The 16,331-nt window shown below is 36.6% G+C and overlaps 2 protein-coding genes and 1 pseudogene across 2 annotated transcripts; all 3 read left to right on the top strand.

Annotated features, from left to right (window-relative positions):
- The first annotated feature begins 194 nt into the window (after window positions 1-194).
- Window positions 195-6,670, top strand: LOC140956655 (DEAD-box ATP-dependent RNA helicase 6-like). Its single transcript, XM_073413499.1, has 9 exons — window positions 195-656; window positions 1,474-1,534; window positions 2,324-2,558; window positions 3,047-3,285; window positions 3,723-3,974; window positions 5,037-5,217; window positions 5,800-5,888; window positions 5,970-6,043; window positions 6,124-6,670. The coding sequence occupies exons 1-9, from the start codon at window positions 385-387 to the stop codon at window positions 6,200-6,202; spliced, it is 1,482 nt and encodes a 493-aa protein (XP_073269600.1). The 5' UTR covers window positions 195-384; the 3' UTR covers window positions 6,203-6,670.
- Window positions 6,671-7,520: 850 nt separating this feature from the next.
- LOC140956654 (uncharacterized) lies at window positions 7,521-11,085 on the top strand. Its single transcript, XM_073413498.1, has 6 exons — window positions 7,521-7,865; window positions 8,151-8,698; window positions 9,762-9,954; window positions 10,048-10,112; window positions 10,194-10,404; window positions 10,507-11,085. Exons 1-6 carry the CDS (start codon window positions 7,674-7,676, stop codon window positions 10,867-10,869), a joined length of 1,572 nt encoding a protein of 523 aa, XP_073269599.1. The 5' UTR covers window positions 7,521-7,673; the 3' UTR covers window positions 10,870-11,085.
- Window positions 11,086-11,963: 878 nt separating this feature from the next.
- Window positions 11,964-16,208, top strand: LOC140957015 (FT-interacting protein 3-like; annotated as a pseudogene).
- Window positions 16,209-16,331: the final 123 nt, after the last annotated feature.

Below are 16,331 nucleotides of genomic sequence, written 5' to 3'. Positions count from 1 at the left end.
GATACAATTATTTAATTTAAAAATTTAAAAGTTTGGATAGAGGGCAAAAAAATATTTTAGTAGCTTTAAAAATTTTAGAAAAGAGAATATGATAATCAAATCTTAGAACAAAGCCACAAAATCCAGACAAGGTTTTAATAATCTCAAAACATACCCACAAGTTATTGTAAATTACGTAGTGGTGCACTCTTTTCCCTAAATGCAGCAAATCATTCTCCCCTGCTGCCACCAAGCTAACACAAAAACTTTCAAGTATACCGCAGCAGCATCCTATTTGTAGCTTCAGAATTATATATTGTTTTGTACAGATATAAACGCAAGAGATTAGCACGAATTTTTGTTTGATGTGAAATTCGATCAAGTGTTTGTATTGAGGGATTTGTGATGAATTCGAGAGCGAGATATCCGCCGCCAGGTATGGGAGGCGGCCGAGGAGGCGGAATACATTCAAATGCGGGGCTGAACCCTGGTTTTCAGTCGAGAAACCCTGCTCAGCAGTACGTACAGCGTAGTCCAGCTCCGAATAATAATCAGAGCAATCAGTTTTTTCAAAACCCTCAGCCACAGCAATGGCTGCCAAGAACTCATCTAACGCCAGCTGATGCAACTATCGACGAGGTTGAGAAAACCGTGCAATCTGAAGCTGTAGATTCGAGGTTAATATCTTTGTAGTCGTCACTTGTTCTTTTTCCCCCCTTACTTCAAACTATATTAATTTCGTTTCTGACGATATGATTCACTAATAAATTGGTTGTTGGTCTCAGACTCTCAGTTCCTCTTAAAGGCCTTTTGCACGTCCTGTTTTTGTCTTTATAACGAATAATTAGAGTGAATTGGATCTTAAAGATCTTTGTATTTCACCGGGCTATACATTGAATTGACTATGCTACGAGCTGGAGTATAGGCATTGGAATTTTACGAGAAAGAAAATAAACTTGTATAACCTATAGATATAGTGTCACATGAAAACAATATGCTGGAACCAAGTACTCAATCTTTCAACGTGTGGCTGGCTTAATTAGTGTTTCTTACTAAAAATGCTAACTTTAGAATTGTAATATCTCCTAATCTTTAGAACTGTAATGACTCCGGTAGTTGTTGTTCTAGTGTGTCAGAAGGTCTATTGAGATCAGATCGCAGTTATGAATTGTTGCTACATGTGAAATTGCATTGAAGTTTTTTTTTTTTTTTCGTTTTTGTCGACCTCTTTGGGGCATGAGGCTTGTGGTTTGTCTCGGATCTGTTTTGCTTTGTTCCTGCATGGTGCCGACATGTTTTTGGGAAGACCTTTTATTCAGTGACTCCTAGATAACCAAATGCTGTACAGGAAATTTTGTTATTCTGCCTCCCCTCAACACACACACATATTTCTTGCATTGGCATATATCGTTCACTTATCTATCGTCCTAGTAATCTCGGACTTACAATAATTAACACAAACATCTACTTTCTATTGCTTTTCTTCTTGACCAGTGCTCAAGATTGGAAAGCAAGCTTAAAGTTACCGCCTCGGGACACCCGTTTCAAAACTGAGGTAATATTTTTTGACGATTCTTGTTACTGTCAAGTGTCCATACAAAGTCAATTTCATTGGTTTATCTTGTATGCTTTATTGTTAAAATAGTTTGGATATTTTCGATCAAATTAAAAGTTCAAGATGGTTAGGGTAGTTATCATGGTCTTAATCACTATGTTATTTTATGTTAGGAAAGTTTGACACATCGCTACTGAATAAAATCGGTTAACAAGCACTTGAAACATGGTTTAGTTATTATGTAAGCGGATAATCATGGAGGCTTCTGCTCAATCACTAACTTGTAATTGTCCTTTTTTGAACAAGCCTTGTGATGCTTTTACTCACCAAATATTATGCCGTGATGTTAAGCGAACCCTTCAGAAAGAGCCTCAGGTTAATCTAGCATAGGGAAAAACTTTTGTTATGAGTGTTGCCTGAATTGATTGTTAAGCTGCTCGGGAAACCCTAAGAGCCTAGTTTGTCATCAAGAGCTACTATATTACTGAAAATAACAGAAGCCGATCTCTTTCTTAACCAAAGTATGTACTTGAGTAACTGCAGTCTGCAGTTTCGTAGCCCTCAAATTTTGGATGAGTCGTCTCTGAAGTTGATTATAGAATATATTCTTTTCGTGGACGCCCTTCCAGATTTTTTCTTTGGCATTTTTTGTTTAGGACTGTTGTATTATTAGACATGAATTAAGTAAGTTGATCATTCTTCAGCATTCATTGGCAGTTTGTCTGGTTTTCCTGTATGCATGAATATTGGTAGGTACGAATTCCTGATTGCCATTTGTTTGTCTTTTAGGATGTTACTGCCACGAAAGGAAATGAATTTGAAGACTACTTTTTGAAGCGCGAACTTCTTATGGGAATATATGAGAAGGGTTTTGAGAGGCCATCCCCAATCCAAGAGGAGAGCATACCGATTGCTCTCACTGGCAGTGATATCTTAGCTAGGGCCAAAAATGGAACTGGAAAAACTGCTGCCTTTTGCATTCCTGCCTTGGAAAAAATTGATCAAGATAAAAATGCTATTCAAGGTCCATTATATCTATTTAATTGTCCTCACCTTTTATCATCTTGGGTCTCTTTGGATGTACTTTTTAAGGGAACTAGGACCTTGTATTAGGCTTATGGCAGCTAGACCTTTGGATTGTGAGAGCTGAAACTGAGGATAAGTCAATATGCCATAGTACATTTTAAATTTCCTTTGAGAAAGAGTCACCTGATTTTTTCCATTACACGATATGGAAGGGCTTTCTAAGATTGTAGGTAGCATGATACTTACACTATCACTTTAGTCTTAATCCATGATACAATTAGATCAATCATAGGGGTTATTTGTCTTACAAACTACTTTCTTTTATATCTATACATGTTTATGTTGTTTCTTCTCCAATATCCATTTTAAATGGTCCATATCAGTCTGCCGGCATTGTCTCTGTGGACATATGGGTGTGTTTGTTGCGCAGATATTTGCAGTATCCGGTTATTTTTTGTGGTGTTTTACATACGAGCATCTTTGCAGTTGTTATTCTAGTACCGACCCGAGAATTGGCTCTTCAGACATCCCAAGTTTGCAAAGAACTTGGGAAGCATTTAAAAATTCAAGTCATGGTAACTACTGGTGGAACAAGCTTAAAAGATGACATAATGCGGCTTTATCAACCAGTTCATCTACTTGTTGGGACTCCTGGAAGAATCCTTGATCTTGCAAGAAAGGGTATTTGCATTTTGAAAGATTGCGCTATGCTAGCAATGGATGAGGTATGGACTGCCAGTAGCCAACATGTTTTTATTGCAGTTGATTAACTATTGAAACCATAATTGATGCAGTGTGTTTGTTATGTAGACAATATACTTGTATCCAACTTTGTTTTCATTTTTTTTCTTAGCTTCACATTGTCTATCCCCTTTTTCTTATCTTTTGGACCTGGGAATCAGCAGTTGTCATATTTCAATTCTTTTGTTAAATTGCGTATATACATTGAGCGTGGGGAATTTGAAAATGCAGTGATGCTACCTACATTAGATGGCCGCTGCTTTTCAAAACTTTCTATGAGATCATGCAATCCTATTTTATAAAAAAATTTTCTGTGTTTCCTATTCCTCCTTATTTCAATTTTGGAAGTAATGCAGGCATGAAGTCCTAGATGTGTTGGAAAGTGGTTAGATCTTATTCTCTTTGTTCTGATATATTTCAGGCTGATAAGCTTTTGTCACCTGAGTTTCAACCTTCTATTGAGCAGCTGATTGGCTTTTTGCCTGCAAATCGTCAGATTCTCTTGTTTTCTGCTACATTTCCTGTTACGGTGAAAGATTTTAAAGACAAGTACTTGAAAAGGCCTTACATTATCAACCTTATGGATGAGCTTACTCTCAAGGGTATAACTCAGTATTTTGCTTTTGTGGAAGAAAGACAGAAAGTTCACTGCCTCAACACTCTATTTTCGAAGGTTTACAAGATTAAGCATATATTTAATCGCAGTGCATTTGCTTTACCTTTTCTGATCGTTTAGTTTTTTTACTAATGAAAAGTTTGGGTCAGCAGCACTTAATTTAAAAACAAGAACTTCATTAATCATGATATTTAAGTTTTTTTATAGTAAAAGTATTTTTATGTTAAGACGTGAGTCACGCGATAATTTTTTTAATGATTTAAGTTAAGGTTCTAAAATTCGCTAGATAATAGTCAGGCGCCAGACCAGCACCTCACGTTGGGATTAGGCTCGTTGGTGGGATTAGGAGCCACTAAGCGAATTCCACGTTATCAGCATAATAAATCACATACTATAATCTCAACACAATAACATCAAATTTAAAATGCGTTCAAAACTACACAATGAATAGAATATCACAAATTTACTCCACTCATTCTCCATAATTTTCAACTTGTTCGTCATCGGACAAAAACTCCATATCATTTTTGTGATCCTCCTCTTCTTCTTCGGATACAAAATCATCCTCATGAAATTATCTCACTCTAGATCTCAGACGAAAATGAGGTTTGGTGTCTTAGGACAAGCTAGCAAATCGCATTTCTTGTTGGACTTTGGTTCATGGCATATAAAAACATTACCTTTCATTTTTTGCAGTTGGGCTTTTAATTTAAATTAAAAGCTCAAATTGTTTAAAAAAACCCAAAAATAGGTAATTTTCTGTGTTGTCGGTCAGCACCTAGGGCCGCCTAGGCTGGCCGACTAGCACTTTTTTGTTGCCGAATTTTAGAACACTTATTCAAGTATAAAACGAAGTCTCGAAACCACATCTTCTGGATTTTAAATTTTGGCATTTTTAAGTGCTTTCATGTATAGTGTCAACAAATATGACTTTTAGGTTTTCCCTTCAGCTTCTTTTGCAAGAATTAGGAAAAAAGGGTCTTTCTTCACCAATCAATCCAAAGACAAATTTATATTTACTTTTTTTAAAAACAAATTTAGCCAAGTGCTTTTGTATCCAAACTAGCGGAACTCTCCATCCAGACTCTCTTTAACAGATTTGTTGTCTTTCTGTTGCAGCTTCAAATAAACCAATCTATTATTTTTTGCAATTCTGTGAATCGTGTAGAACTTCTTGCTAAGAAAATTACAGAGCTTGGCTATTCTTGCTTCTATATTCATGCTAAGATGCTTCAAGATCATCGGAATAGAGTATTTCATGACTTCCGCAATGGTGCCTGCAGGAATCTTGTTTGCACTGGTATGCTCTTTAGGGCTTATTGCCATGACCATGTTTTGGTTTTTGGTTTTTAGTTGCTTTTGTCTTGGCGTAGAATAAACCATATCCGCAGTAAAGCATTATGGTGGTGGCTTGTTGAGTAGTAATTTTTATACCAATTTGCTTTAAACAGCAGTCTTTTGTACTTACCCGAACTTTGTGTTAATTGTTGGTTTTTAATTTTTGATCTGATTCATGAGATTTTTTGATCTTCACAATTAGGAAAGGTGTCATACAATTGGATTGGGGTGATGAAGTGAAATTATTTCACATGATGGCAGAGTTTGTGAATCAATTATTTTTATATTGTTTAGTTTGAACTTAGTTTTTTTTACTTGGAAGTAAACCTAGCGTGCACTACTTCACCCTTTGACCATTATTGTTTTCTCCTAACTATCCTGCCTCTAGACCGCAATATAACTTTTCTAGAAATTTATTGTTTCTATTATTTAATTGTGTGGACTGCTATATCAAGTTTGTTCATAGTTCTAATTCCATTCCAATGCTCTTTTATCTCCTATCGGTGATTACATTGTTTTTTCCATTCTTGTGATCAAATTGCAGACTTATTTACAAGAGGGATAGACATTCAAGCTGTCAATGTCGTTATTAATTTTGATTTTCCCAAGAACTCAGAAACATATTTACACAGGGTACAAGATTGATTTTTTTTTAATCGGTGTTCTTTTCATGCTAAGCAACTATTTCCTCATAAATGTTCATGTTACACGTAGGTTGGTCGATCAGGAAGGTTTGGACACCTTGGGTTAGCCGTGAATTTGATCACCTATGAGGATCGCTTCAATTTGTAAGATTTCATTCCTGTGTATGGATGGAGTTGTTCATTTTAGTTATCTTTTGACCTTGATGTGTATCTTGATCTTTCAGATACAGGATTGAACAAGAACTAGGAACAGAGATTAAGCAGATCCCTCCACAAATAGATCAAGCAATCTACTGCCAATGATCGGTAGTATGGGCTAGTTGCTTCATGGTTGGGAGTTGCTACACGGGTGATTTGTGCTATCTACATGTATTGATTCACATAAATGTTTGGTTCACCAAGAGAACTGTGTATATGTGTCTGTTCAGCTGGCTGTTCCCTTTGTTTTGAAATCTTCGTTCTTTAGATGCCTCGGCATGGGAATGGTAATTCGGCAACATTTGGTTCCTCCCTGTTTTAACTGTCATCTTTTTTGTATCAGAATTATTGTCGCCTGACAAACAGTTTACCCTTGTTTCTGGTCAAGGGTTGTATGACATCGTGATCTTGGCCATAAAAGACTTTGTATTTGACTCGCGAGGCATATGATGCCAGATTTTCGAATATGTTCTGTTTATGTCATGACCGTTTCATTGTAAAAGATAGCTTCCACTTATTGTGAAAGAACCCAAGGCTTTTTTTCTTTGTTTATGTAGGATTGAGTTAAATCAATCTGCATGATTTGAATTTTGAGAGTTATAAATAGTTTTTTTCCTTCCAATTCGACAGTATTTTTTACATTCCTTGATAACATACGTAAAAGAATCAATTATGCTTCAAATTTTGAATTATTTTCATGTGGGAAGCCTCTCATTCCGTCATCGAATCCTCCTGGAATAAGCATGTATCCTAAGCATATGGTGAGCTTGGGAGTGGAGGCTTTCTCATGACGATCAGTGAGACCTAGTCTACTAAAACTTCTCGACACTAAAATTGTTTCTTCACATGCAGTAAGTATCTGTACCGCTATACGGCTTCAATATCCTTCGACTTCGAGGAATCCAAACAAGAACGATTTCCCAAATCTCTTACACCATTTTTGTCAGAAGAAGAAGAAGAAACAACAATTTCTGTATCTTTGATTATTAGATGCTACTGGCAATTTTTAAACTGTAAAGCTCTCAAAAGCTTTCCTAGGAGTGTTCCCAGTCGCGATATTTAGCTGCTTGCTTCAACCATTTAAAAAAATAGCTGTTGGGATGTTTTTGTATTTCAGAAAGTAAGATTTGTGCCATGTTTGGGGTACATGGCAACTATATATTGTTGTAAACATAGTTGTTGGTCTTAAATGTCAATCCAGGAATTCAGGTTATACAATATCACAAGATTCATTGGCCATCACATAATTTATCAAAATTACTAGAATATTTTTTTCTTGGATGAGTTAACTTAAATATTGATACATGCATGTGACAAAGAATCGTGTTTTGAAGTGAAACTAATAAGACAAGGTTAATAAGGACACTAATAATTAATGACAGCTGATACAAACAATTACTATTATTTGTATTCGCACTCGAACTTTCAAAGATCAGATGATAAACATAAACCAATAAAATCAACCTTCTCCTCTCGTGGGAATTTTAGGTTAAATACATGTTTGCAGACAAGTTTATGATCATATATATTTGGGGATGATTAAGTAATTAAATTTGAAGAATAATTAAAGTGAAGCATGAGTACTGGAGTTGATCAAGAAGAGAAGTCAATGAAGATATCTGCTTTCGATGATCAGATATCTAATTTTCAGCTACAAAAATGGTGGAAATCGCTGAAGAAGAAGTCCACTTTGACTGCTACAGCGCTTCTTGTTTTCTTCTTTCTCCTCTTACTTTCAGGGCTGGTTTTCTCCGGCTGGCTTGACCTCGTATGTATTCTTCCCAATTTTTGACCATCAAATTTTGATTTGATTTTAGGCAGGGATCATCTCCATATACACGAACTCCATTGGTTTGATTAGATTTTAATAAATATTTGAATTGAGATGATATGTTCACTCGATCTTCTGCTTTAATTTTTTTTCTTTTTAGTTGAGAGAGAGAGAGAAGTTTGTTACCTCGAATTCAAACATTGATGTACGATAAGATCGGTCTGTTTGGATTCTAGAACCACCATCGAATTTATATTGTCTGAAGATGATTCTTGCACGCAGGCTAGATACGCAGGATTTTCCTCTAGAGAACCTTTTCCTACATTAAGCGCTCACAAAACCACCCTCGAGTTTCCGCTGGACTGCAACACATGGAATGGCACCAATGCATGTCCCCTGAGGAACCCTATTTCGCAAAAATTCGCCCACGATCCCTCGAAAAATTCACAAACCTGCCCCGAGTACTTCCGATGGATCCACCAAGACTTGCGCCACTGGAGGCAGACCGGAATCACGCGTGAAATGGTGGAGAAGGCGCGGAACACCGCGCATTTCAGACTCTTGATCGTAGACGGAACAGTTTACGTGGAGAGGTTTAGGAAGTCGATCCAGAGTCGTGCTCTGTTCACGATATGGGGATTTGTGCAGCTGGCGAGGTTGTACCCAGGGAGATTACCGGATTTGGAGCTCATGTTCGACAGTGATGACAGGCCCGTCGTACAAGAGAATCAATTCCGATCACCGGGCTCGGAGCCTCCGCCGCTGTTCCGGTACTGTTCGGATTGGCGGAGCTTGGATATCGTGTTTCCCGATTGGTCATTTTGGGGCTGGTAATACTTTTTTCTCCACTTACGCAGTTTCGTTGTTATTAGCAATATTCTTTTGCAAAATCTAAAACAAATGATGATTGATTTTTTTATTTTTCTGAAAAAAGAATTAATAATTATTTATTTTTAGAAGCTGCATATATTCTCTTAAATCGACATGGAGCATTTACCCGTTTGAATTCAACTCGAAATACGAATTCAATATTTTAATTAAGTTCAAAATACTCGAGAAATTGAGTAATTAGTTGATTCAGAATACTTACAATTTTTTTCTATAATCAGATAATATATACAGGGATTTGGATTTTCTGCTGGAACTGAAAACACAGATGTTGTTTTTCTTTTACATGAGATGATTGATCATCTCGTTTGTCTGACAATTTTTCAAATTTATCTGACACTTTACACGAGTTGATCTGATCATCTCATGTAAAAATTATACAACATCAAATGTTGGATTTTCAGCGTGATCTAAATCTTATATCTAGCATAATAAAATGACTTAATTAAATATTTTTACATATTTGTCTAAAACATACACATTCTCAACTATTTTTCGTAGGCTCCCCCAAAAGTCAGAGGCGTGTCCCTTCGGTAATGTTAGAGACTTCCGAGAGTTAGATGCGTATCCCTTATTTAATGTTCCTATGGACCGATCAGATAGGGACACTGGAGTCAACTGAGTCACGATCTAATTTAATTATAAATTTTTGACAGAATCATATACATATTTGACAAGGTTAAATTAAATAAATTCCCTTCTTTCCTCCAATAATAGAATTGAATATGTTTTTTTTTTTCACTTTTAGATAATTCTTGGGTTATGAATATATTTATATATTGGATATGGCGTTGCATCAAGAATTTAATTAAGACAATGATAGGGGCTATTATATTCCAAATTTTAAGAAGATAATGGTAGGGGTTATTTTGAAATTAAAGTTACCATCGAGGCCTTTTCACGAATTTTGAAAACATAGTGGATTTTTTTAAATAAGAACTTTAATTTGGAGCTATTACCACTTACCAGTAAAGTTTTTATTTGTTCATCATGTGATTGGTGCAGGGCAGAGATAAATATAAAGCCATGGAGAAGTGTATTGGAAGAGATAAAAGAAGGGAATAAGAGGACAAAATGGGAGGATAGAGTACCCTACGCCTATTGGAGGGGAAACCCACATGTTGCCCCATGGAGAGGGGACCTTATGCGATGCAATCTCACTCAACAAAATGACTGGAACACACGCCTTTATGTTCAAGTAATCACCACTTAAATATACGATATAGATTTTGCATTCAATATGAATTTGGTGAAGCTGTATATAATTCTTATTACAACTTTTGGTTTTCAGGATTGGATAGCGGAATCCCAACAAGGGTACAAACAATCAAGTCTTGGAGACCAATGCACCCACAGGTCTAAGAAAATTTATAATTAGCCTACAAATTTGGTACAAGGTTCAAATTTTGGCTACTCGTATTGTATTTTGTATTTCAGGTACAAAATTTATATAGAAGGATGGGCATGGTCTGTGAGTGAAAAGTACATCTTAGCCTGTGATTCCCCAACTTTGCTAATGACACTCCGTTGGTACGATTTCTTCATAAGAGGAATGATCCCTCAGCATCACTATTGGCCAGTTAGAGAAAATGACAAATGCAAGTCCTCCAAGTTTGCTGTTGAATGGGGAAACAATCACACTCAGAAGGTGATTCTTTTCTTACCATACTAATTTTTGCACCAAGTAAAAATCTCTGATAATATTTAAACTACTTTTGCATTTGTCTTTGTTTTGTAACATGTTTCTCAGGCGAAGGCCATCGGGGAAGCCGGGAGCCGCTTCATCCACGAAGATTTGAAGATGGACAATGTGTATGATTACATGTTTCACCTGCTGAATGAATATGCAAAGCTCTTAAAGTATAAGCCCACGATTCCTCCAAATGCAAAGGAGCTTTGTTCGGAATCGATGGCGTGCTCTGCGGATGGGAATTGGAGAAAATTCATGGAAGAATCATTGGAGAAGTCCCCAAGGGATATATCTCCATGCACTATGCCTCCACCTTATGAACCTCAAGAATTCAAGGCTTTTATTGATGAACAAGAGAAGGCAACCAGAGAAGTTGAAGCATGGGAGAATGAGTACTGGAACAAACAAAACAGCAGCAAATAAATCTTTATAATGGCCTCAATTAAAATCTCCTGTTTCACCTCTTAGTTGTTCAAAGTACATAGAATATTGACGTACACATTTTTAGCTATATCTTAAAGCTTTTTGAAGGCCAAGTTTAACTGTTTACAAATATACAAGTAGAGATTAATTAACAAATTGTAACGTACGATTTTTTTTACCAGTTTATGGATATTGGCAAATAGTTAACTTTTACTAGTTTGTGTGCTTCAAATATTCTATATACATGGAACTTATGGGAGAATGAGTAACGTTTTTTTATAAACCTTCTGATCTCCCTTTTAACTATTTACAAAAAGTTTTTAATGGAAATTTCTGAAACTTCTTGAAATTTTGAAAAATATAATACTAAGAGCAACCTACGAGTACCAAACTCGAAACTAAAAGTCGTGGCATGATGTAATACTAGGATGCCTGAATTTGATGATAGATGTTGAAGTGGACAAGTATATGAAATAGGAATGGATTTTTAAAATAAAATGAGAAATTCAAATTTTGAGTGGAACTTATGTCCCACAGGTTGACAGATATTTGAGGGTGTAAACAAGAAATGTTTAAGGTAAATTAATAAGGATTGGTCTCATGCAATATAGTTGACAAATGACAACTTCCAATTTTTATTTTTTTTTTAAAGGAACTTCCAATTTTTATTAGCTTTTACTAATTTAATAGATACGTGAAAAACTTATTTATTTCAAAAATAAATTATATATTAAAAATCAAGAATAATTTTCTCCAGATATTTAAGTGAATATGCGGGAACCTCTGTCTGTTATATTCATAGACCCCTGTCGTAGACTTTTCAACCATCTTCGGCGTCTTCTTTGATTTTTCCTCTTCTTTAATAATATTTTATTTGATAATATATACAATATAAAAATAAATAAGTACAGAAAATATGCTTAAAATCTAATATTTTATGATTATAAAATAAGAATAAGTGTTAAATATAATTTTGTAGAATAAAATAATATTTTTAAAACAAAATATATGGAATTAAATACATATTAATGTATTACTGTGCCAAGTGGCAACTTACGATAAGTTCGTATTATCTATCTAATCTAATAGAGGTGCTTCTTTAATTCTTCATTTCCCACATCTTTCCTTTTCAGTTTCGTCTGTGTATCTGTGCCTCAGAATTAAAGATTTTTCTTAGTCAAAAATAAAAAAGTTATGGAATAACCAGAAACCTGAAGGTACGTGCCTTTTCTGGCCTTTTGTGTTTCTAAATCCTTGCTCTTTCTCCCTCTCTCTAATTTCTACATACGTTACACTTTAAGGGTGTGTGGCATATTTGTGTTTTATGGCGTAAAGATCCCTTTTTTAAATGTACTGAAAAATGATATATGAATGTAAAGTTTGAATATGGGGTGTGGATTTTTTGTGTTGTATTCAAGAATGTAAAAGTTTAATGATCTATCTTGGCTTCTTGATCAGTTTCATGTTTTTGTCATTACTCGGACTAATTTAAATAAAAGTGACAAAATTGTACATTTGATTGGTCTGCTTTGCAAGTATGTAGCACAGAATGAACATTTATTTTGTTGTTGTTGAGAGTTGAAGCTGGAATTTTATGTAGTTATTTTGTGTGCCTCTTTAGGAAGTCGGTGTCTACTGTCTCAATAGCAAAGACTGTATTTCAATATGTTGGTCATATTTTTGTTATGTTAATCGATAAATCCCAGATTTGATTTCATGCCTTTTGGGAGGTAAATACCTTAGAAAAGACTGATTCGTATCTAGTCGAACTTAACAAGTGACGCAATGTAAGTAAAAGGCTAAAAGTTCTGTTTTTTGCCAAAGATTAGTTGATGTTGAGCACACAAAGCTCAAGAATATGGTATCATTTGGACGCTGTTTTGATTCATGGCAAACTTAATAATTTAGTTGAGATGAAGTAACTGTATGCATTTTGGAGGGAAAAAAGTTCAGACTTCTATTAGCTTAAGTAGTAAAAAAACTGAAGCCCTTTTATTACTCTGAGTTGTATCAAAATTAGGATCCTATTTGCTAGTTTTTTATTGATTCTTTCGTAAGTTTATCTGTTGGTCCTCTATTAAGAGATTATTAATGTTTAGCAGCATGTTTTGCAAACAGGTAATGTGATTTCTTTCACTTGTATTCGCCAAGGATAAGTATTTGTTAAAAGTCAGCCATGAGCAATCTCAAGTTAGCTGTTGAAGTTGTGAGAGCCCACAACCTTATACCTACAGATGGACAGGGTGCATCCAACCCTTTTGTGGAGCTTCAATTTGATGGTCAGAAATTTCGAACCACCATCAAAGAAAAAGATCTTGACCCGTTCTGGAATGAGACCTTCTATTTTAATGTCTCTGATCCAAATGACATGCATAATCACATGCTGGAGGCTCATATTTACAGCGCCAACAAAAGCATTAAACATAAATCTTCCCTAGGGAAAGTTCGGATAGCTGGCACATCATTTGTTAACCAATCTGATGCTGCTGTTTGTAACTACCCTTTAGAAAAAGGAGGTGTTTTCTCACGTGCACGTGGGGAGGTTGGCCTGAAAGTCTTCTTGACTGAAGATACAAATATCAAATCTACAATTCCTCTTCCTGAGATGGCTTCTCCGAAAGCGGAAGAGCTCATCTCAGAACCGTTGACTAACAGCAAAAGGGGTGGTATAAGGCGTGCATTTTATCACCTCTTCAACTCAAAGAACCAGAAACAAGAGCCTCCACCTTCCGGCATCTCCAACGAACCAATAAAAGATGGCGTGTACTCTGTTTTATCCTCACAACCAGCTGATTTTATGCTTAAAGAAACCAACCCTGTTCTTGGTGGCGGTCAAGTTGTTGGGGGAAAATTTAGACGATCAGAGAATCCATTCAACATGTATGACCTGGTTGAGCCAATGCAGTTCCTCTTTGTTCAGGTTGTCAGAGCTCATGACCTTCCTTCCAAGAATCTTACAGGGAGTCTTGACCCCTTTGTTGAAGTAAAACTCGGTAACTATAAGGGGGTGACAAAGCATTGTGAGAAAACACAAAACCCTGAGTGGAATATGGTGTTCAGCTTTTCAAGAGAAAGAATGCAGTCCTCTGTCTTGGAAGTCGTGGTCAAAGATAAGGATATGTTAAAAGATGATTTTGTTGGGCTTATTCGGTTTGACCTTCCTGAGATCCCAACACGAGTTCCACCAGATAGCCCTTTGGCTCCAGAATGGTATCGACTTGGAGACAAGAAGGGGAAGAAAAAGAAAGGAGAACTAATGCTTGCTGTCTGGATAGGAACACAAGCTGATGAGGCTTTTCCAGACGCTTGGCATTCAGATGCCACTGGCCCTGTTGATGGCTCAGTTTCGTTGACTCACCTCCGTTCAAAAGTTTACCTCTCCCCAAGGTTATGGTATGTTCGGGTTAATGTGATTGAGGCACAGGATTTGGTTGTAGTAGAGAAAAATAAAGTTCCGAATCTCCTTGTTAAGGCACAGATTGGTAACCAAGTTTTGAGAACAAAATCAGTGCAATTACAACCTTTGAAAGTTTCATGGAATGAAGAGTTGATGTTTGTTGCTGCTGAACCATTTGATGATTATCTGATACTTTCAGTGGAAGATCGTGTCGGTCCAAACAAAGATGAGATTCTTGGTAGGATTTTCATTCCATTATCAACAGTTGATCTACGGGCTGATGACCATGTTGTTCATCATCGATGGTTTAACCTTCAAAATCCGAATTCAAATGATGTTGGGGATTCGACTAAAGACAAGTTTGCTAGTAGGGTCCTTCTTCAAGTCTGTCTTGATGGAGGTTACCACGTCCTTGATGAATCTACCCATTATAGCAGCGATTTAAGGCCAACAGCAAAACAGCTCTGGAAGCCACCAATTGGTATATTGGAATTAGGGATTTTAAATGCTGAAGCCATTACGCCCATGAAGATGGTAAATGGTAAGGGCACTTCCGATACATTTTGTGTTGCAAAGTATGGTCAGAAATGGATTCGAACGAGAACAATTGTAGATTGCTTAAATCCCAAGTTCAATGAACAGTACTCTTGGGAAGTTTTTGATCCAGCCACTGTTCTTACTGTTGGTGTTTTTGACAATGGCCAAACAGGCGAGAAGGCTTCAAATGGTAACAGAGACATTAATATTGGGAAAGTTCGGATCCGGATATCAACTCTTGAGACTGGCCATGTGTATACTCATTCTTACCCACTTCTGGTACTTAACCCCTCTGGTGTAAAGAAGATGGGGGAGTTGCATTTGGCGATTAGGTTTTCATGCTTATCAATGGCTAATATGATGTTCTTATACTCAAGACCTCTCTTGCCCAAAATGCACTACGTGAGACCATTGACTATGGCCCAGCTTGATATGTTGCGTCACCAAGCTGTCAATATAGTGACAGCACGATTAAGTCGTGCTGAACCCCCTCTCAGAAAAGACGTAATCGAGTATATGATCGATTCTGATTCACATCTCTGGAGTATGAGGCGAAGCAAGGCTAACTTTTTCAGGTTGATGTCAGTTTTTAGTGGATTGTTCACCGTTGTAAACTGGTTTAGAGAAGTTTGTACGTGGAAAAACCCCATCACAACAGTTCTAGTGCAAGCCCTCTTTGTCATGCTAATCTGTTTCCCCGAGCTTATTCTACCAACCGCATTTCTGTACATGTTTCTAATCGGTCTCCGGAACTAACTGGCCTAGATACCCTCCTCACGTGGACACAAAACTGTCATTTGCCGATGCTGTGCATTCTGATGAGCTTGACGAGGAATTTGACACATTCCCAACCACATGTGGTACAGACCTTGTAAGAATGAGGTACGATCGGTTACGAACTGTAGCTGGTCGAATCCAGATGGTGGTAGGTGATATAGCATCTCAAGGGGAAAGGATTCAGGCATTATCGAGCTGGAGAGACCCACGAGCTACTGTAATATTCATGGTTTTATGCATAGCAGCTGCCACTATAGTGTACGTCGTACCTCTCCGGTTGTTGATAATCTTCTCTGGATTATATTTTATGAGGCATCCAATGTTTTGGCATAAGCTACCATCTGCCCTGTTGAATTTCTTCAGACGGTTGCCTGCTCGGACTGATAGCATGCTGTGAGTTCTCTTCTTCTGTTTACTTCCAGTTTTGCTAGCCATTTAGTTTGCCTATGTTATCAATATATCAAGTGTATAAAATGTGTGATTATGTTTACATGTAGTTTTCATGTCATTTTTTCTATAGAAAGTTGACACTGTATTTAGCACTCTCGATACTCTGTTTTTGGTATGATTTGAACACAGATTGTTACAGAAATTCTTCCTATTACCAACTGGTGACATTTTTAATGCACTTCTGAGTTTTTCTACTCCAAGATTAATGGAGAAATCTCATGTGCATGACATTTGCAAATAAATTAGGAATCGAAAAAGATTCTGGAAAACTTTCGAGACGTTCCATGAAAATGACCTTTTA

The sequence above is a fragment of the Primulina huaijiensis genome, chromosome 14 (assembly GCF_012295235.1).
Source record: "Primulina huaijiensis isolate GDHJ02 chromosome 14, ASM1229523v2, whole genome shotgun sequence".
Taxonomy (NCBI): Eukaryota; Viridiplantae; Streptophyta; class Magnoliopsida; order Lamiales; family Gesneriaceae; genus Primulina; species Primulina huaijiensis.
Note: the sequence above shows the minus strand (reverse complement) of the source record. Positions and strands in the feature narration are given on the sequence as shown.